The sequence below is a fragment of the Centroberyx gerrardi genome, chromosome 14, assembly GCF_048128805.1.
Source record: "Centroberyx gerrardi isolate f3 chromosome 14, fCenGer3.hap1.cur.20231027, whole genome shotgun sequence".
NCBI lineage: Eukaryota > Metazoa > Chordata > Actinopteri > Beryciformes > Berycidae > Centroberyx > Centroberyx gerrardi.
In genome coordinates, this window is record NC_136010.1 from 8,319,481 (window position 1) to 8,340,464 (window position 20,984).

At 44.0% G+C, this 20,984-nt stretch overlaps 1 protein-coding gene across 1 annotated transcript in view; it reads right to left on the reverse strand.

Moving 5' to 3' along the window:
* LOC139920227 (forkhead box protein J3-like) overlaps positions 1–20,395 on the reverse strand; it is a 36,172-nt gene extending 15,777 nt beyond the window's left edge. The window contains exons 1-3 of the mRNA XM_071910183.2: positions 20,036–20,395; positions 5,003–5,077; positions 2,251–2,334 (exon numbers count right to left, since the gene is read on the reverse strand). Coding sequence (XP_071766284.2) covers positions 2,251–2,334; positions 5,003–5,077; positions 20,036–20,395 — 519 coding nt within the window. The remainder of the gene's footprint in view (positions 1–2,250; positions 2,335–5,002; positions 5,078–20,035) is intronic.
* Positions 20,396–20,984: the final 589 nt, after the last annotated feature.

Here is a 20,984-nt window from a genome sequence, read left to right on the forward strand (position 1 = left end):
GAACGCAAGCCTAGAATACTCTCCCTCCTCCCTTCTTCTTCTTCTCTCTCTCTCTCTCCCTCTTACTTCTCTTACTTCTTTTTCCCCTTCCTCCCCCTTGCAGCTCGTGACTTTTCCCTCTCTGCTCTCTCCACCTTGATGTCTTTGTCTCTCTCTTCCTTTCTGCATCCTTTCTTCCACGCTTCCCTTTCCCGTTCTGTTTTTTTTCCTTTGTTTCTTTTCCCGCTATCTCTCTTTTTCCCTCTGTTTTCCCTCCAATGAGCACCTGTGATTGTGCACTTTGCCGCTCCACGCCTGCTCGGTTTCCCTGGAGATGGGGGAAGGCTAAGGCGGCGATATTGGCAGCGGGAGAAAAACAGAAAGTGGAGAGAGAGACAGACAGATGAGGAGATAGACAGAAAGACAATGACTGAGATACAGTAGCGCTGACAGAAATGCAGGATGAGAGAGAGAGAGAGAGAGACAGACAGACTGACAGAGGCAAAGGTAGAGAACCAAAAATGTGCCATCGTGATGCAAGAGGCTGCAGGTTTTCATTCCACCCAACCGCACCAGCTGATTTCACTAATCAGCTCCTCCTCTCTGGGCGAAGGTGACTAGTTGGAATGAAAACCTGCAGACTCTTGAGTCACGATGGCCCCATGGTTGAAAACAACAGACTTATTTCCATTGAGGAGACATAGACAAAGACAAAAAGACATGTACAACACTCATTATATTACGATGACAACAGGTAGAGATAGGGACGGAGCGACGGGGACAGAGGTAGACAGAGGCGGCGGCAGGCCTAGGATGCATCACGATGTTCGCTCAGCCAGCTGCACTGCCTCTGTATTCAGTCAGATGCTCCGGTTCATCCCTGAACAACAGCCGCATTCTGCTGGAGCTGATATATATATATATATATATATATATATTTATAGAGCTAGATAGATGGATAGATACAGCCTCTGTCAATCAATTTTCTAAAACCAATTTTCATTCCTACTTCTGTGTTCTCACAGCTGTACCTGCCATCTTGGTGGCATTTTGGGTATGCGAATGCCAAAGAACCGGTTAGCTCTGCCAAGTAATGTATTAACACGAGACTCAGTCCCACTTCACCTGGCTTGGTCTACTATCCGAACTTAAAAGCATAAGATTGTTTAATTGAGACTGGGACACATACAATACCAAATAGAATCAAATGTGTATTTGTTAACCGGCTTTAGATTTGCATTATTGTGTGTTGGGTCTGGTCTACTGCAACATTCCCCTGCTCAGTCAAGAGCAGTTTTGGTTTTTTTTGACTCTTGGCTTCAAAGGCGCCCTTCCTGGCCCCCTGGTCTATCCTGGCATCATCACAACATAGCAAAGGGCAACAGACTGGAAGCCTATTCACAGGCTAACATTTGTGCAGCATCTCAGGTTTAGAGTGACCGGCTTTTCTCAATCTCCTGTTTTTCTGCTCAAATGCTGCCATCTCACACTGCTGCATATGCATATTTTCATCAAACTAGGTTGATATTATCAGTAAAATTATGGCTTTTACTTATATTCTCACTATATTCACTCTATTCACTCTTATATCCAAGGCCAATATACAAGAAAACACAACCTGGTCTAAGCAGCACAAAACATGGACCTCTGGGGAATGGATAAAAGTAGGCTAATATGGTCTGATGGCTTGTTTTTCAATCTTTTTCCTTCAGCTGGTCGAGCTGGAGAAACCCTTCAACCCACAATGTCTGTTGCCAACTGTTAAACATGGCGGTAGATCTGTAATAATATAGGCAACCATCTCATGGGAGTCATTAGGCCTGATGATTGCTCTGCATGGTCATATAGCAGCCAAGGTATAGGCCATTTAACAGGACTAGGTGCCCCCTATGGTGCAACCAGTGCTCCCTAATGATGTGTCCATCTTCCAAGATGATAATGCCTCCAACCACGCTGCTTAACAAATACAATAGTGGTTTCACAAAACAGCAGGATGAACTCAAACGCGTGCCATGGCCTCTCCAGTCACCAGATCTAAACATTGAACATTTATGCAAGGTTCTGGTGGTCTCTCTCTTTTCTATCTTTCCTTCTTGAAAACTAGTCCAATATCCTACCACACACAGTTCAAGACTTGTATGACAGCAATCCAATGAGGACTGAAGCTTTCCTGGAAACAAAGCATGGTCCTGCTCCTTATTAGCTATGTAATCATATATTGTTAGGTATATTTTGTCCACCCTCTGTATGTACAGTGCAGTGGCTACTCACCCTTTCTCCAGAGCGCGGCCTCTTCTTTGGCCTGCTGGGTACCGTGTCCTCTTTAGGGTTGGTGTCTATCGCCCAGTAGGAACCCTGGAGAGTGACAACAAACAGTTTAAAGCGTCTATGTGTAATTTCTGGTCCAATGCTGGCCAACACTCTGCCCTCCGCAGAGCGAGACCATCATCAACATGGTGGCGCCGGTTGGACTGTTTCAGAATCAAAAGCAATGAGCGTTCTATCATGTTTTATACAGTTAGCGCATTGTTTTTTGGTTTGATGGACGCTTGCTGTGATTAGGATCCTGACATTACCACGATTCCTGTTGTCTGTGAATTTTTGGAACATATGGAAGGTAAGGAGTCGCGATTTTGTCTGTGAAGTAACACCACTTCCCCAGCGCATAAATGGGCCGGTCCATTAAAATTAGATCTGTTTGGAGGATTATATACATGCCAAATTTACCAGAACACCCTATCGATTGGTAATAAAGTCTCAAATTATATTTTCCGATGTGTGTTAGGCAAAAACAAATTGCCGGATTTTTGAACGGACCTTGGTGTGGTAGGAGGGCCTTCAAACAACAAGAAAAACACACAGCCTCGGCCCACTCCTGTGAATGAGCGGCCTCCTTGAATGCAGAAATCTCTGCACTACTTTGTTTCACTCACTACCATTCAGGCAGTGCTGATATTTTCTATAGTCATATTATGCTTCAGTAAAGCAGAAATATTACACATTTAACCTTTAACTACATCAATTCTCTGTTTTATGGACACTGCTCTGTTTCTGTGCATTCCCCATTGCTATTAACTGCCCTACAGTTTTAGGTATACTTGCATGTTATCTTATTGTTCAGTGCTCGGATGATTACAGTCTGTGTGCTGCTTGCACATTACTGTTCTAGATGTACTGTTACCTATGCTTACTACCTCATTCATTTGCATAGTCACATCATTGCACTATTTTACATGCTATTGCACTACTTGTGGTAGAATTTAGATTAAAAAAAAACATATATTACTTGTGCTAGCTCCCTATGTGGCTGCTTCACTCCCTCTAATGGGGGAAGTAGGTGTCACTAAACAGAAATCTCCAGTGCAACAGAAGGCTCTCCCTCACATCAGGTAAAACCAAGGTATCCGTTTTTTATTCCTTAAACCAATTCTGTAACCAATCAATTTTCTCTTGGCTTAGTTTCCCGGTGGTGCCAGCACCCCCTTCCTTTCCTCAGCCATGAAATCCACTGAAATCCTTTTGATACACAATGTTAAAACACAGCAGCCTCCAAAACAAACACACACAACGAGAGCAGAGGAAATCAATTGCTTTTAGGTCCTTGATTCCCTCCTGCTCTTTTTTTTTTTCCTCTTTCACTCTTCCTCTTCCCTCCCAAGGAGGTCCAAAGCAGCAGACAGAATTCAGGAGGTTCATCTAGGCCACACACACACACACACACACACACACACACGGCTCATCTCTCTCCATCTACCCCCCCCCTCCTCTCTCTCTCCTCCATCCTTCCCTCTTCTCCTCCCCCTGTATTTCAGTCCCACATCACTGAACAGTACACAGCCAATTAACGTTAGCACATGCATGATTTAGCTTCTCCCCTCTCTCTATGGCTTGAAACAGAACATGTATTCAGCTTCTCTCTACACAGATGACCTCCCCCCATGCCGAGGTATCGATTACTTCGATCTGCGGTGCAAATTAAGGTGCTGGTCAGGTCCAAGTCAGGCTAATCAGGAGGGGGAGCCGTTCTCTTTGTGTCTTTGCGGGGTATAGGCCTCCACTCAAGCCCAAGGATTTCGTTTGAATTATTTAGACTTGCTTCCCTCTTAATTAATTTTTCAATGGTTCCAAAATCCCCGCAGCCAGGAGAAACCCCCCCCCCCCCCCCCCCCCCCCCCCCCAAAAAAAAAAATGGGCAGAGTTTTGAGCACTCAATGAAAAGTTTGGGGTTTGTCGGTTTCTCAAAATGGTGCATAGCTTTTTTACGCTACGAGTTAAAATGCAGACATTTTAGCTTTTATTAAAAATCTTGTAAGGACAAGCTTCAGTGATCAACTGTAATTATACACTTCCCCCCCGTTTGAGCAATTCCTTTGATTCAGCACAAACGAGGACTTGACAAATCGCTGTTATCAAATTGACGCCGCTGAAGTGGCCGTGGCATCTCTGCTTCCAAACCACGCAGCAGCAGAGATGCAACATATCTAAAGCTTCCTCTAGTGTGTGTGTGTGTGTGTTTGTTGGAGGAGAGAGAGAGAGAGAGCGAGAGGGAGAGAGAGAGAGGGAGAGAAACAGGGCCTAATAAAGCATAACAGATGCGTGAACGGCCTCGCATCTGAGGCAGTGTACCTACATATACTTATTATTCATTACTCCCTGTACCACATTATTACTTGGCAGAATCAATATCGGAAGAGCAGCAGAAAACAGAGAAAGCTGCATTAGGCATTCAGCACAGCCGCCTATGGAGTTAGAAATTGCTTTTAAGTGCAGACACTGTTTGTGTGTGTGTGTGTGTGTGTGTGTGTGTGTCTGTGTGTGACAGAGAAAGAGAATAAGAGAATGTGTGTTTATGCACAAGCGTACGCACATGCAGTATGAGGGCGTCTGAACACGTGAAAAGTAATCGCCGTCGCCTCAGCCTTATTTGTACGCTCGCTGGAATAGGCTTGCATTTTCATTGTGCGTCGCACCGTAATTCAAGGTGAGCTTTTCAGTCGCATTACATGGTTCGGGAAATACTTACTTTTCCAGGGTCGTCTTTGGAGCGAGGCACTTTGAGAAAACACTTGTTCAAGGACAGGTTGTGTCGTATGGAATTCTGCGGGGAGAGAGAGAGAGAGAGAGAGAGAGAGAGAGAGAGAGAGGAGGGGGAGAAAGAAAGAAAGAAAGAAAGAAAGAAAGAAAGCAAGAAAGAAAGAAAGAAAGCAAGAAAGCAAGCAGGAGGAGAGAAGAAATAGAAAAAAGAGAGTTAAGAAAAAACCCCACCATTTTATTGAAGCATGCAACAAATCCATAGTTTTGGTCATAATGAGGAAAACTGACTGCTTCTGAATACACCTCCACAATCTTAACACCTCCACTTGTGTGTGTGTGTGTGAGCGTGTGTGTGCATGAGAGAAGCAAAGCGAGAGAGAGAGAGAGAGAGAGAGAGAGAGAGAGAGAGACAGAGAGACAGAAAGGGCCCAGAACAGTGTAGGCTAACCTGGCATGAACCTGTTCTCCCTCCAGGCTCCCACTCTCCACTCATCTGCTGCTGCTAATTAATACCACTGGGGAGGAGGAGGGGAGAAGACAGAGGGATGGGAGGAATCGCTCTACTCCTTCTCCCCAGCTCTCTCTCTCTCTCGCTGCTGAAGACGAGCTTTGTTTCTCCAGCGATACCTCCCTTCTCTCTCCAGAATAGCGGAACAGTCTGGTACGACCCGTTCCTACGGGAAAAAAAGCTGCGGCGCGTCGTCTGCTCTACTTAGCGGGTCGCTGGCTGTCAGCGGCCGTCCGTCAAGGAACTGCGTGACGCTAAGGCGATGGAAAAAGGCGGGGAGGATCGGTCGCCAACCCCGCGCTCGAAGGCAACCACCTGTTCCAAAAACTTTCCTATGGGAGACAGTGCTGGTCAAATACGACCACTGGTGGGAGCAACACATTACAAATTGATGTGTTACTGTAATCACATTACTTTCTCCTGTAACTGAGTAAAGTAAGGCATTACTGTTCCAATTTTAGTAATCACATAACAACAGTTACTGATCATTACTTTACCTTGTTAACCTCTTTATTGACGTAATATCTATCGAAAGTCATGTCGGAAATATCAGAATTACGAGTACAGCGCACATGAACAAGCCAACAAATGGTAAATACGACTCGGAAAGTCTGAATTTAATGCTGTAAGCTCTAACTTTATTTAAAACCTCAAAAGACAGATTTTGTGTCTGTCATTATTTAGATACTTCTGCTGGTAATGTGGCTTAGGTCTACTAATATTTATTGGCCCAATGAGCACAAGTAAGTAAGTCTAGCACAATCGCTTTAAGGTGTAACGCACAAATAATGTAACAAGTAGAGAAACAAATTAATTTAAGAAAAGTAACGAGTACTTTTTCCCAGTAATGGCCCCAACACTGATTACAACTGAGACCACCAGTCACCTGTCAACCTGCCCTCCTAACTTTACTCACCTCTACCTAACCTCCTCACTACTGTCATTGTTTACTTCCATACTGTTTATTATTACCCAAGCGTTTTTTTTGCACAATTGTGCTCTACTTATAATGTCTGCACAGCGCTGTGTATTTCAGACTTTGCATACACTGGCACTTTTCAGCTTCAGGAGGGTATGTTCTCCACAGCTCCTAATTGTCCCCCATAAAATGAAATCGGTAGGTGTGTGTGTGTGTGTGTGTGTGTGTGTGTGTGTGTGTGTGTGGGGGGGGTCCATCTGTCTGTCCAACATGATATCCCAGGGGTCTCAGACTTCACTGGTCTGATTTGGACTAAGCTTGGAGGGTGTTTCAGGGTTTAAAAAAATCAGACTGGTTGGCCTAAAGAGGGTGTTATAATTAAAGGTCAAAATCTTTAATTCAAACATGATATCTATTATCTCAGACACCACTGGTCCAATTTGACAAAATGTGGAGGGACGACACATTTTGGCGCTGTGTTCTGGCATTTAAAAGCATTACACTAATGGGGACACTATAATTAACGGTCAACATTTCTAACTTTCAAAGGATCCATGCACCATAAGTCTGACTGACATGAAACTTGCTACACCAATCCAGCTATCCTTAAATACTGCACTGATTTGCCTAATGGGGGCGCTATGATTAAAGGTCAGTATTTTTAACTCAAATGTGACATCTCAATTAAAGGTCATTCATGAGGGACGACATGTTTAAGAGTAACTAAACCCCAAAGACAAATCTGTGTAAAGCCATCATCTAATGTCATCTAATGGTAAAAAGCATGCTACTGAAATTGCGACTGAAATCTTTGGTGACATCACCTGGCACCAAAGATCAGCCAATAGCAGATGGCAATTTCAGTAGCATGCTTTTTACCATTAGATGTCAGGTTTTACACAGATTTGGGTTTGGGGTTTAATTACTCTTTAATTAACTTGTTTATTTCATCTCATTCTTTTTAATAGAACTTCTTCATGGACACTGGACCAGACACGATAACTGGTCACTCACTATTCCTCCTCTACAGCTGCAACCATACTGAATGCCATGCTACCCGAATAGAGTGATAAGCACTCGACTGACTACTGTCTGTTATTTGTCTGCAACCATACTGCATGCTGAATCCATATAGCAAGTATATATATATACAGTACGCACAGTATGTGGGTTAGGAAAACATCTAAGAGAAAATCCTATATTGGCAATTAAAGTTGTACCCATCTGATTCTGACTTACTCTCACAGTTTTTTTCTGCATTTTTTTTTTCAAATCAAACATTTAGGTCAAATATATGGATATGGTTTCCAGTTTACCTATGTAGCTAGCCTTTTCAGCAACAACACAACACACACACTTGAACACACACTCTGACACACCCACCCACACACACCCCACAAGGCCTTTCACATAGAGACAGCTTCTTTCTCTTGTCAATGACATCATGATCCTTGAGGAAGCTGTATATAAAGACAGACAAAACCATGTCTTCACCACACAACTGCCTGCATGGACATACATGTTCAAGCATGAAAGTGTGTGTGTGTGTGTGTGTATGTGTGTGTATTTGTGTGTGTATGTGTGTGTGTGTGTGTACATAGCAAATAGGGAGACAGTCGTTCAACCGGAAAGCCGGAGTTCAAGCCCCCGTGTCACCAAGCCCCCGCCCTGCTGAAGAGTCACTGAGCAAGGCACTGAATCCCCCCGTCAAGCGGAAAGCCGAATTCCTCCTTCGGGGATCAATAAGTATCATAAAGCAAGTACAAATTCTGGACAGTCATTCGTTTGTGGCGAGGACATACAAACCTGATTAATGATCAGCTGAATGTGATCTCAGCTCTCTGGCTCACTGATTGATTAGCTGCCTTCATCTCTTCTATGGATAATACAGTTAACATTAGGCTGCTAGACTTGCTAGCTAACATTAGCATATTACTAGCATATTAATATCATATTACATACATGTATAGAAGTACAGCTCATACAACATGCTGTATTATAAAACACTAGACTATGTGTTGTCTTACAATCATAAAAATATTTATATACATCGCAAACTCGCAGCAGTCCATGTACACTAATAGACAAAGAACCCAGAAGTTGAGTCATGTGACATCATCAAAATGAATTATTAACTAATTATACAATTATAAATAATTATTATATGTAAATTAATGTATATAAAATTTGAAATTATTAAAATTGTTAACATTTTTACTTTAATTATATGAAGTTAAAGTTTGACAATAATTAAACTTGTACTTTATTTTATGAATTTTACACTGCTCAGTAAAGAACAGAGTTGATTTGGACAGAACACTTGATTATATGTGTGCCTACGTATGTATATGTATATTTATATGTATATGTATATGTATATGTATATGTATATATGTATATGTATACATGTATATATGTGTGCCTTCGTTCCTGTATGCTACCCAGACAGTAAGCTCCTCTCACTGAATGTGAATAGTCATCATCAATAAATGTACTGATTAGCGGTGCTGTGAAGTAAGATAATGAGATTCGCTGCTGTGTCCTCCTCCTCCCCGCTCCTCACCCGGCCTGATTAATGAGCTTATTGGGCCGGGCTGGGGCCGTGCCATGCCTGCCCAGTAACTAATGGATCACACAGTCAAAGGCATCCTGGGCGAGTGTGTGTACGACCGAAACAACAGATGAGACTCTGTATAGGAAGGATGCTGGAGAAGAAGTTCTGGTTCAGTCTCTTTCACTTCGGCAGAAACAAAATTATATACACAACATAAATGCTCACTGCTTCCCTTTAGGGGAAACGTCCAACGGTCTCCAAATAAATCAATGTTTCCCTTCCCTGTACGCAACAGTCTATATACAAATAGAGAGCCTTTTCAGTCCGGCGTCTCTGGAACCACTTTACCTCCTCTCCCAGTGTCTGCTCAAACACACTGATGGAAAACAGGCACATTGTGGGAGTTTTTATGTTTCTCCTAGATTATTGATCTGTGCATTCCAAGTTTTAAAATGGTGTATCACATAGAAGATAGGGTTGGGCGATCTTTGTCTTTCAATAGAATCATATTGTGATTAAATAATTATTATTGAGTTATCGTGACGCGCAATTCTGTTGTCTAAATGAATGATAAAAAGCAAATGCTAATTAGAATCTCTCACCAAATGAGACCAGAAATAAATTAGGAAATATTACAAAATTACAGTTTTAGTTTTCTTATGCAGTTCAATGTGATGAATATCAATTTGATGTGATTTAGCATATGTTAGCAGACATTGTTATATATTGATATTGAAATAATTTGTTATGAGATTAATACATTTGTGTATATTCGTCTATATAATTATTTTGTTGAAATTATTAACTGGAGAAAAAACATGCCTGGGTTCAGGGTGTTTAGTCATAAATGGAGCGTCTTGGTGTATGTGTGCATGGGTATGAGTGTGCATCCCTGCATGTATACACTCTCTATATATCACTTTGAGCGCAGACTGGAGTGCACCTGCATTCACCTTCACAATGTATTATGTGCAGATAGCATGGTTCCTCCTGATTTTTGGGGCAATTTTTAGAGACTGCAGATTAAGAGATGTGTCACAGAAAAATAAGGTTAAACAACCATTTTTGCACAGCATCATGGTTATTATTAGGTATATGAGTGTGGTGTGTGTGGTGTGTGTGTGTATATGTGTGTGTGTGTGAGTGTGTGTGTGTGTTATGGGGTGGGAGGAGGTTGCTTCAGCTTAACCTAGGGTGCGGCATCCTGGACTTGAAGCAGTTAGTTACATAACACGGGCTTGATAAGCATGGATGACTTTTTGACAAAATGCAATGTGATGTAATGTGATGTGTGACAAAAAGTCAGATTTTGGAAACATGCTGTGGGGTGGAGAGGAAAGAAAGAGAGAAGAAAGGAAAGGGAAGTGGGGTGTTAAGGAGTGTGGTGGATGATAGGAAAGAAAGGAGTGTGGGAATAAGAGAGAGAGAGAGAGAGAGAGACTGTGTAGGTCAGTAATCAAAGAAAGAGTGATGAGGTTTAAGTGTGAGAGAAATGGAAGGAAAGAGAACAACAGAGACATTTAGAGAGGTTAAAGGTAGGCTTGCTGTGTATGTATGGATGTGTCTATGTGTGTGTGTGTGTGTGTGTGTGTGTGTGTGTGTGCAGATGAAGGAGGGTGCAGGTCAAAGGAGCCAGAAGGAGATATTCTTGACAGAGTTGAGGCCATAGGCGGGAAGCTTGCTCAGTGTGTGTGTGTGTGTGTGTGTGTGTGTGTGTGTACACTAAGGAAACAGGTCACATGGAGAAGATTCAAGTTACATAAGTGGGTAGGTTGGGAAGATTTGGGTCATGGCAGCTGAGTTAAATACGAAGGGGCAACCTGAAACGGCTTTTCTTCCAAACTGAATGAAACAGTGAGATTTCACAACTGTTTCAGCAACACTACTCCCATTCTAACAACGCTGATTAGAGTGAATTGGAGTGGGCAAAGTTGGGTGCATTAGATAGTAGATACACACTGCCCAACTAGTATAGCCAGCTGGCTAGGGTTTCTACTAGTCTTTCTTTATGACTGTTAGCGTCACAAAGTTATCAATTCTTACCATTTTACAGTCTGCTGACACTGGTGACAGTCAGATATGTTACAGTCAACACCATGACACATGCGCTTACATTTAAGTTTTTATACTTCTACGTTGATGTGTGCGTGTAGCATGTCGCACCAAAATGAAACATAGAAGAAGAGAAGAACAGGAAGCAGACGTGACGACAATCACCGGTAAAAAACAAACGTGGACGCGACTATAGCAATGCAGCTTGAGGAATGGGGTGTGCTGGAGCAGGTGGAGCTTGGAAGAGTTGGATGCCGTCATGATCGCCTATGATCAACCAATCAGAGTGCGCGACCCCGCACTGACTCGACAGAAAGTTGAGATTCTCGGATAGGTACGCAACTCCTACGCAGAGAGACCCTTTTCAACCCCAAATACGCGTCATATAGCGTCAGTTTACAGAGACCCTACATTTATTTTAAGTATAAAATGCGCTTAACACTAACACAACAGAGATGTTTAGTTCAGGTCTACTGACAATGTAAAAATAAACGGTTTAAAGTTCAAGATAAAGGTTACAGGATAAAGTTTAAACTGCCTGGAACATATGAGGAAAGGATAAGGGATGTAGCACAGGACAGACAAAAACATACCAGTTACAAGCGTACCATTTTGTAAAAAACAATGTACTGGACCTTTTAAAGTGGTGGGGATGTTTGGGGGTCAAGATAAACTGTAGGTCTTCTGTGTTTGCTTGAATATAGAGACACTTTCAGATTCCCTAATGCGGCTTGGCAAGCAGTAATAGAGAGGCGACTGGCTGGAAGTTTACTTGCAGGGTAAGAAATGAACCGTTCAGGAGGGCATGGCTGCGTAAATCCCACCGAAAACCCCGCTCAACTGTGTATCCATAGAGTGAGGTCAAAGGGCAAAAGGTTTGCTGGCCAGGGGATTAACCTGTGGAGGGCCTGTGGAGTCTGACACACAACCACACACACACACACACACACACACGAATGCACACACACAGCAGTATTCAGGAGAGTCTCTCCCATGCCCTTCAGGATAAATGCACTGGGGTGTCAGAGGAGCAGTCCTAGAGAAAAAGAGGAAGATATAGTAGGAGAGTGGGGATATTCGGAGGAAAAAGAGAACGAGGGGATTTTTATTAACTTTCGGCTGAACCCATACAGTGCATAAAGAGAGGGTAAAATGTGGGAAAGTTTAAAAGGGAAGACAGGAGGAGCAGGAGCTAGATGGAGGAAGAGAGGGAGGGTGCAAGAGGCACACTAGATACAAAGGAGTAAAGAGCTGGAGCCGGCTGGAAGAGGGAATGTGGGGGTACGTGTATATACGGACAGGTGTCTCAGATGTGAAAGTCTCCTGGGTTCTAAGCATCATTGAGACACCTTATTATATCCTGACGGTGAAGGAGTGACAGACGCTCCGTGAGAATGCGGGGTTGAATACAAGTCACTACTTCAAACCCGGTCTAATACATATTCATTTCATTTGATGGACCCTTCCCCCGCCCTCTTCACTCCCTCACTGAAGTGCTTCACACAAGTCATCTATAAGATGAGAGGTGTGTGTGTGTGTGTGTGTGTGTGTGTGCCTGTGTGTGTATATGCGTGAGGCTAGGCTGTGCGCTGTGCACATACACAGGTGTGTGCGTGTGTGTGTGCGTGCAGCTGTGTGTATTTCAGCGTTCACTCACGCTGTGTGCGTTTTGTCTGTGCGTGCACCTGTATGCGCGTTTGTGTTTTGAGTGTGCATTTACGCAGGTGTGTGTGCACCTGTTCATCCATGTGTACGTGTGTATGTGTGTGTGTGTGCATGTGTTAGAGCACGAGTGTGTCTGTGCCTGCTTACAAATGTGTGTGTGTGTGTGTGTGCACGTGTTAGAGCATGAGTGTGCCTGCTTACAAATGTGTGTGAGACAGAGAGAGAGGGATAGAGAGAGAGAGAGAGAGAGAGAGAGAGAGAGTGTGTGTACGTGTGTGTGTGTGTGTGTGTGTGAGCGCGCGTGACGGATAGGCACAAAGTCATCTCAGGAGGAGGTGGAACTAGGGTTGTTGCTGTCTCTGGGGATTTAGCAAGGAGCTCCAATACAGTAAGTAACACTAGAAGTAACACTAAAGTGCGGTATATCTTCCAAACAGGCGAGCCCTGCTACGGCAAAATGTGTCCCAAATCGTCCTAAACTGCCTAAAAGTTATAAATACAGTTCATTGGCTAGCTGTGTCATATCAACGGGATCTCACATCAGCGAGTGATTTAGACTGACAAATCCTTTGAGCTCTGATTTTAAGACGGAGTTTCAGAGACGGCAGCCCACGGAGAAGCGAGACCGAACTAGGTCGGAGGGCGGCAAGAGGTCGCGGTGGCATACTTCCTGTTGCTGGTCGTGTCGGGCGCAGCGCGGTAGCGAAGTGACAGCTTCTGTCAGAGGCACGCTGAGAGAGGAGGGGAGGGAGGAAGGGAGGAAGGGAGGAAGGGAGGAAGGAGCGAAGGGAGGGATGAAAGGCAGGAAGGAGGGCTCTGTTTAATGTCTGCATTCCAATAATTTTCAACAGCCTCCTTTGATATTCTTGATGAAATGAAGGCCAAATTTCGCAAGAGCGGAGTGAGTTTCCGACTGATGAGCTGCACCGAGGAGAGCTGTGCTGAGCTGTGACTGCTGAAATTGGACCAATAGGAACAGAGAAAAGCCTGGAATGTGTTGGCAGTTCTGAATAAAATGGCATAGACATTAATAGATGAGTGCTGGTACTGATGTGTTAGGGCATGGAAAATAAAAGACAGAGAAGCAAATATTACCAAAAACTGATTTATCTGCAGAGAGCCAGAAAAAGGCAGAAAAAAAGGCAGAAATCTCAGCATCTGGCGAAGTAATCGTTGAGTCATTGGTATTGATCAACGACCCCCACAGATACAATATATTATGGTCATTTTGTGCTATGGGACAATAAAATCTCACTTAATGCACCTTTAACAAGTAATACTCTTCATGAATTTGTTATAACTGTCAGTCACTGATAGCATTTGTGGCTAGTTTGGCCCATGCTGGTGTTTAGGCTAATACAAAAAATCTAAGTCAACATCAGCTGACATTATCAGTGTCCCTTTTATCTGACTGGCCCTACTTTGAAAAGCAGCAGACAGCATCCACTGGCACAAATCACCATGTACACACAAGCAGGGGTTCTTCAACTTTTTCAGCCCCAGAAGTCATATAGGAAATCAATAGTTTCCTCTCCTGTTTTATGGAAGTCTCTTACAATTCCTCTGTTGTCATTTGGGGACCGAGCAGAGACAAGCCCATGACTTATTTTGGATCCCGGGTCCACGGTTTAGGAAACCAGAGGGACTAGAGTGTATGCTGCTTCTCTGGTATAATTGTTGCATTCCAGTGTGCTAGGAAAACCAGCTCTAAGCCTATTATTAGCCATATGGAGAGTGCTACAGGCCTGGCTGGTTAGAGAGGGAAATGCGGTGCTGGATGGGTGCCAAATCCTCAAGGAGATAGCAAGGGAAATGCCTCGCTTTTAATTAAGAATTTAATACTGAGACTGCTATTAGTGATTAGTATGTAATTAAAAGCTCTAGCAGTGTTACACATACAAGTATAATTAATAGCTGCATGTATGTGTGTGTGCGCGCGTGTGAGTGTGTGTGTGCATTCTGTGAGTGTGTGCGTGTGTGTGTGTGTGTGTGTGTGTGTGTGTGTGTGAGGAGGCGGCAGGGGAGGGGGGTATCCAAAAATGATACCCTGCCGAAACTTGCTGATCTTCAAATGATAGCAACAGTTGATGCCAAAAATACAATTTTAGTGGAGGAAGGGTGCCTCTGGTATATACTGCATCATCATAAAAATGTTGTGCCATGCAATTAGTTTCAGAAAAAACGGTGCCTATGATTTTGGAGACTCACCCATAATACTCTACCAGACTTTGAAAATACACAATTTTCATTACATATGGATGCCCATGGTGATAAATTATGGCAACAAAACAGTAGTTTTACTGTTTTGGCAACAAAACACTGGTTTGGCTTATTTTCTATGATTAGACGGCATGATTGATTTGTAGGCATACATTTAAGAACATTTATATGTTTTGGGTCATGTATTCCAAGATTTTATTGTATTCCAGATGTAGAGACTGCTAATCAAAGATGGGAAAGTATTGGCATTAACTCAAGTCTTGTTACGTGCAAAGATATACTTAAGTCTCTCAGCCCAAAGATGATGAAGGTGGACAAGATGGCTCATTCTTGGGTCTTTTTTCCAATGAGCTGTGCCGATTGCCTCTTGATTTTCTGGAAAAGTTGGGGATATTCTAGGGAGATGTTTCTGTGGTGAGCGAGATGATTATATTTCACCACTTGTTGACTCTTTGGCACGGCACAAAGAGTGCATTATGGCGACTTGCTTTGCATTAACCTCGCTGTACTTTGAACTGACAAAATTAGCAATTTATTATGATCAAGAGTGTGCTTAATCATGACATGGTAAATTGTAGACAACAGTATGGTTTCTATCTTCAGTAGTTATGTGCTTCCTTCATGCTTTATCATTTAGATTTCCAACGTGACAACGTGGAAGTATATGTTTTGTTTTTGTTTTAATTTTATGACATTTCTGTATATTTTTCAGCTTTTTTGATCAGTAACTAATCTCAGCAGAATTTTGTTAAAAATACTGTTTTTTTTGTTTTCTCAATAATTTTAAGGCATTAAAAAGGTATTGAAATGTACTGAAAAGCTTAGAAAAGCTGGATTCTTATAATACATTCTGGCCATTGTTACAAAAATCAAAAAACTTCTCTATTACATAAAAAAAAAGGTTTTTCACAAAGTAACACTGTGCCAAGAGGGAGGTTTTGACCTTAAGACCTATGGGGCAAGCACACACACACACACACACACACACACACACAAACACGCATACATACACAAACACACATACATACATCTGGCTGGCAGACTGGACAGGCGTGACATGTGAACTGGGAATGCTGGGGTGCATGTTACAGCTCTGTGTGTGTTACTAAGTGACGGGGGGATAAACACACAGTCAGAGGTGAGACCGGCTCAATAAAACATCCGGCTGGCTGTGGCATTTTCTCAGTCACCAGGAATCAGCCGCTCTTACACTGACGCTCTGGAAAACACACACTAACACAGATAAATGCATACTCACACAGGCAAACACACACATGCACAAGCAGACATACATATCTGTACACACACAAATGCATGCTCTTGTACACAGAGCTACACATATGTGGCACACACACACACACAAATACACACACAAAAACTCACACAAAGATGTACAGATACACACACCTACAGTCAGACACACTTGCAAGCACACACAGTTTTCTACAGATCTGTCCCAAAGCTGAATCTCAATAAACACATTACCAGTGGTAAAATCTCAGTTGTGCTCATGAGACTCAAGCTCAGCAGCCTCCACGCTGTTATAGCCACATAATGACTTCCAGCAGCCAATGACAACAGCTTCCCGCTACATGAGTACACTTGACATTGTGCGCCGACCTCAGTCACAGATCTCCCACAGAGCGGACCGGAGCGGATGGAAGTCAGAATAATGGCCCAGCGCTGCTTCATATCAGGTGATTGTCTGTGACATGTAGTGTTCAGCCAAAGGCCAAAGGCCACCGCAGTAGCGCTGCCCTTTGCAACGTCACATTAGGCCTTGCTAATTCGCAGGCAATTAGCCCGGCTGCATGGGAGCTAGCCTGAGGCGACGGGGGTCACAGGAGAGCAGGGTTAGTCAGCACAGACTGCACAGGCCATTCAGTGAAGGTAAAGGTCTGGACTGCATTTCTGAGGTGGGAGATAGTGGGGAAGCTTTCACATTTCAATAATAACAGCATGGTGAAGTAAGACTTGAATAACCAGTTCTTTAAAAGGAAACTTCAGGATTAGAAGCTTATTTGATTTGTCATTGCACAGTGGAGTGGAGGCTTGATGATCAGTACAATAAGCTATTTTTTTCTTTTAAAATGTAAAAGAAAAAAAAAAGGCCAACACTTCCTATCCTTTCAATTCAGCCTGGTGAAATCTCAGCTTTTGAGATCTGATCTAGCTCAGGCACACCAACAACTGATCTCATAATAGAGGACTCGCTGTTACCTATTGACCAATAAAACGAGAGAGAAAGAGAGAGAAACAGAGAGAGAAAACCCCTATGCGGTTTTCTTCTCCCACTACACGCTGATTATGGGCTGTGGTAAAGGTGGAACCTAGGGCCGCTAGGGTGGAGGGACATGTGGGTGTGAAAGGGCTGCGAGGGGGCTGCAGAGGGCATGGGAAAGTAGAGCCGTGCACAGCGGAGGACAGACAGAGGCTGGTAAAGAAAATATAGGAGAGTCATTCCCGAGATACATGAAAGCAGCGCAAAGAATGCTAGAATAATGCAGCCTGATGCAATACTGTTTCCATTCCACTCCAGTGTGTATCGCTTGTTTTAAAAACTGAAAAGTTTGTTACAAAAGATGGATCTAGGAGTGTAGGAGAGCTCCATAAACAAAATGGCATGCGCACGCATGTGCTCCTTCATTTCATGGCTCTGTTACAGATTCATAGCCTCCTCCTCCGCGGCTCCAGAGGATGCTACTCATCATGACTTCTCAGATGACAAGAGCTCTACATATTCATTTCCGGCTAAGACACACAAATCTCATGACCTTGGCAAGCTATCTGATTAGAATGGCTGGGTAGATTGGCCAGTTAATGTGCCTGCGTGTGTGTCTGTGTTTGTGTGTGGGTGCATGTGTGACGGTATGCCTATGCTCTCCAATCAGTATACATTTTTGTGTGGTTTTTGTGGATGGATGCTGGTTTGTGTATGTGCGTGTGTGCGCGTGTGTGTGTGTGTGTGTGTGTGTATGTGTGGCGAGTGTGTGTGAGTGTGTGTGTTGTCCTGGTTTCAACCCTGCCGTTCCTGCACTCTCACATTATCATACAGAGCAGACGGAGTGCGTGTGCTGGGTAGTAAAACTCTCCTCTGCTCTCTGACAGTCTCCTCTGCTCTCCCTCTATCTCCCTCCCTCTCTCTCTCTCTCCCTCCCTCTCTTGCCCACTCTCTCTCGCCCTCTCCCTCTCTCGTTCTTTCCCCCTCTCTCCCCATCTCCTCTCCCGCTGAGCTCCCCGTGTGTAATCTGTAGACTGCACACGTACTCAGCCTACCTGAGAGGGAGTCTCTTGGTCTGTATATATGTGTGTGTGTGTGTGTGTGTGTGTGTGTGTTTGTGTGTGTGTGTGTGTTTGTGTGTGTAGCAGAGGGTGAAGGAGATTGTGTGTACGACGGACCATGTATGAGGTGTTTTCGAAAGCCGGAGTGTTCGGCTTTGTGTGTGTACGTACAGAAAACGTGCATTTGAGAGTGTGTACATGCAATGTGTGTGTGAGCCGACGGTGTCTGCTGAACGTGGCAGCCAGACGATCTGTGTGTCTGCATCCCACTGTGTACAGCTGACAGCAATCACCTGAACTGGAATGAACCGGACTTATGTAACTTTCCCTGCGATGGCCATGGCTGGTACTAAGCAAGCCCCTCTGCGCTGAGCCAGGTTTACAGCGCAAACTATATCCTGAAAGCCTAACATAGAAACGAGACCTCTGCTCTGCTTCAAGTTCTTTTAAGTGCGGCAGAGTCCTTAATTTGCTAAATTGCATGCTTGCAAAATGTCATTTCGCGCGGAGGTCAACGGTTGTGAAAATGTTTCTTTCTCAGCAGATCTCTGGTTTTTCTGTACGACTATTACTCGCAGTATTGGTAACCGTTCTCAACAGAAGCGAAAACTGTGTGTTGAGTATCCTAGAGTCATGTACTTTTTGTGAAGTGTCATTTGAATTGTGAAAAACAAGTGCCATCGACTACTTTTGTGAAAAATACGAAAAATATTGTAATACCGTACATTTTGTCCATATGGCTCTGGCCTAAGTGGATAGCAGCGTAACTTTAGATTATATATCTCACAACACACTCTCTGCATCGACAGACACCATAAAGAAATGTTACAATATGTGCAAATAAAACCACAACATCAGTATAGTGCTTTAATGATGCTACTAGAATGCAGCCGCACACACAAAGCAATGAATCTGGAGGTGTAATTATGGGATACTAAAACAGCCTGGCACCGAAATGCAACCATACCGGCAGGAGAAGCCAGTCATAAACTGCAGTGAGAGAAAGACTGAAGGGTCTCAATAACCCCGATCCTCTCTCCGAACACAAAACTAATTGATTGAATCCTACATGCAGGTAAGAGGCTCTGCCAACACAAACTGGCTTGTATCACAACCTTTTTGTCTCCGCTGCTGGCATGCAACTCCGCTCAGGGAACGGGTGTGTTGAAGATTATAGACAGGGAACAAACACAGGTTCATGAAAGGAAAATGAGAAGAGAGGAGAGGAGAGAGCGACAGAGAGAGATATAGGGAGAGATAGAGGGAGGGAGAGAGATGGAGAGAGAGAGAGAGAGAGAGAGCAAGAGCTTGGGAGACAAAGATGGAAAGGGAAACGGGGATAGAGAGAGAAATAATGAGAGAAAAAGAAAAATGTTCCCACTCTGAGAAAATCTCAGAGAGATGAATTGGTTGATAGTTTGCAGACAGCCTTTTCAATGTGTCAGTGGAAGGACTATATCTATCCCCTTCTTCACTAATAAGCTAGAGAATCCCCAAGACACAACCGGAGGGATCTATTCATCTGTCTCCAGTAACATAGCCACCTTTTCCGCTCATATTACCCAGGATTTGCATGGCAACATTTACATAAGGATTTAATAATGTTGTCTGAATGAGAAGAGAGGCACCTGTCAATCAACGCCAGTTCATTGAAAGGTTTCTGTGCTCCTCTAGGTAACAACAGGATCAGACTTCATAATTATCAAGTCTACATGACAGAGCATTAGCAAGATTCCTTATCCCATATCCATCTCTCTCTCTCTCTCTATGTCTCTGTTACATGCTCTCTCTCCCTCTCTGTCTCTCTCTCGCCTCCTCCTACCTTCCAGCCGCTGCCCGCCTCTCGGTAGTAGGGGAAGTTGTCACAGATCCACTGGTAGATCTCACTGAGGGTCATCCTTTTGCGCGGCGAGCCGTTGATGGCGAAGGTGATGAGGCTGGCGTAGCTGTAGGGCGGCTTGCCGTCCCTGTGCTGAGCCGCCTCCTCCTGGTCCAGCGTTGTACCCGGGTCCAGATGGGCGGCCTTCTTGCCGGGCCCGTGCCCGTGCTGGTGCACGTGGTGGTGCGCGTGGTGGTGCGCGTGGTGGTGGTGTCCCGCGTCCGCCTTCTGGATGGCCGCCCTCATGCTGAGCTGGGGGAGCCAGTCCATGGAGGTCAGGCTGCTCTCCAGTTCGGAGGTCATGGTGGCGGGAGGGGTCGAGGGGTCGAAGGGGAAGGGTGGAGGCTCAGTGACGTGGCGTATGGGGGATCTCCGGTGGCTCACTGAATGGGTGCTGCGCAGCGGCCCTGGCTCAAGTCTGGAAGAGCAGGAGGTTTGTTTACTACGCCCATTCATCTCATTTAGCTAGTGCAAACACATGCAGTGTCAAAACAGGAGAGGAGAGAACACTTGGCAGAAACACACAGAAGTTAACTTGCATATTATATTCCACATACAGTGTATGGCTGTGTACAGTATGTAGCTTTACATAATGGAAAATTGAACATTTTGGCATGCAAGTCATTTGTTTTTTAACTTTGCAAAGAAATATGAGAATGACCTGCAATATAGTTTGCGCAAAAGACAGACCTACTAATTACACAGTCGTATTCCATTAATTACACAGATGAGAAGCAAAACAATATGAAGGACAAGGTATAAATGAAGTGTCTTACTCTTCCCATTCCTTTCCATCTTTCTTTGGGCCCAAGCATCTGGGGAATTCACAGAAGTGAAAGGTAGAGTCCTTCCCTCGTGCATGTTCACAAGTTCTTCATTTAGCCGCTGCAAT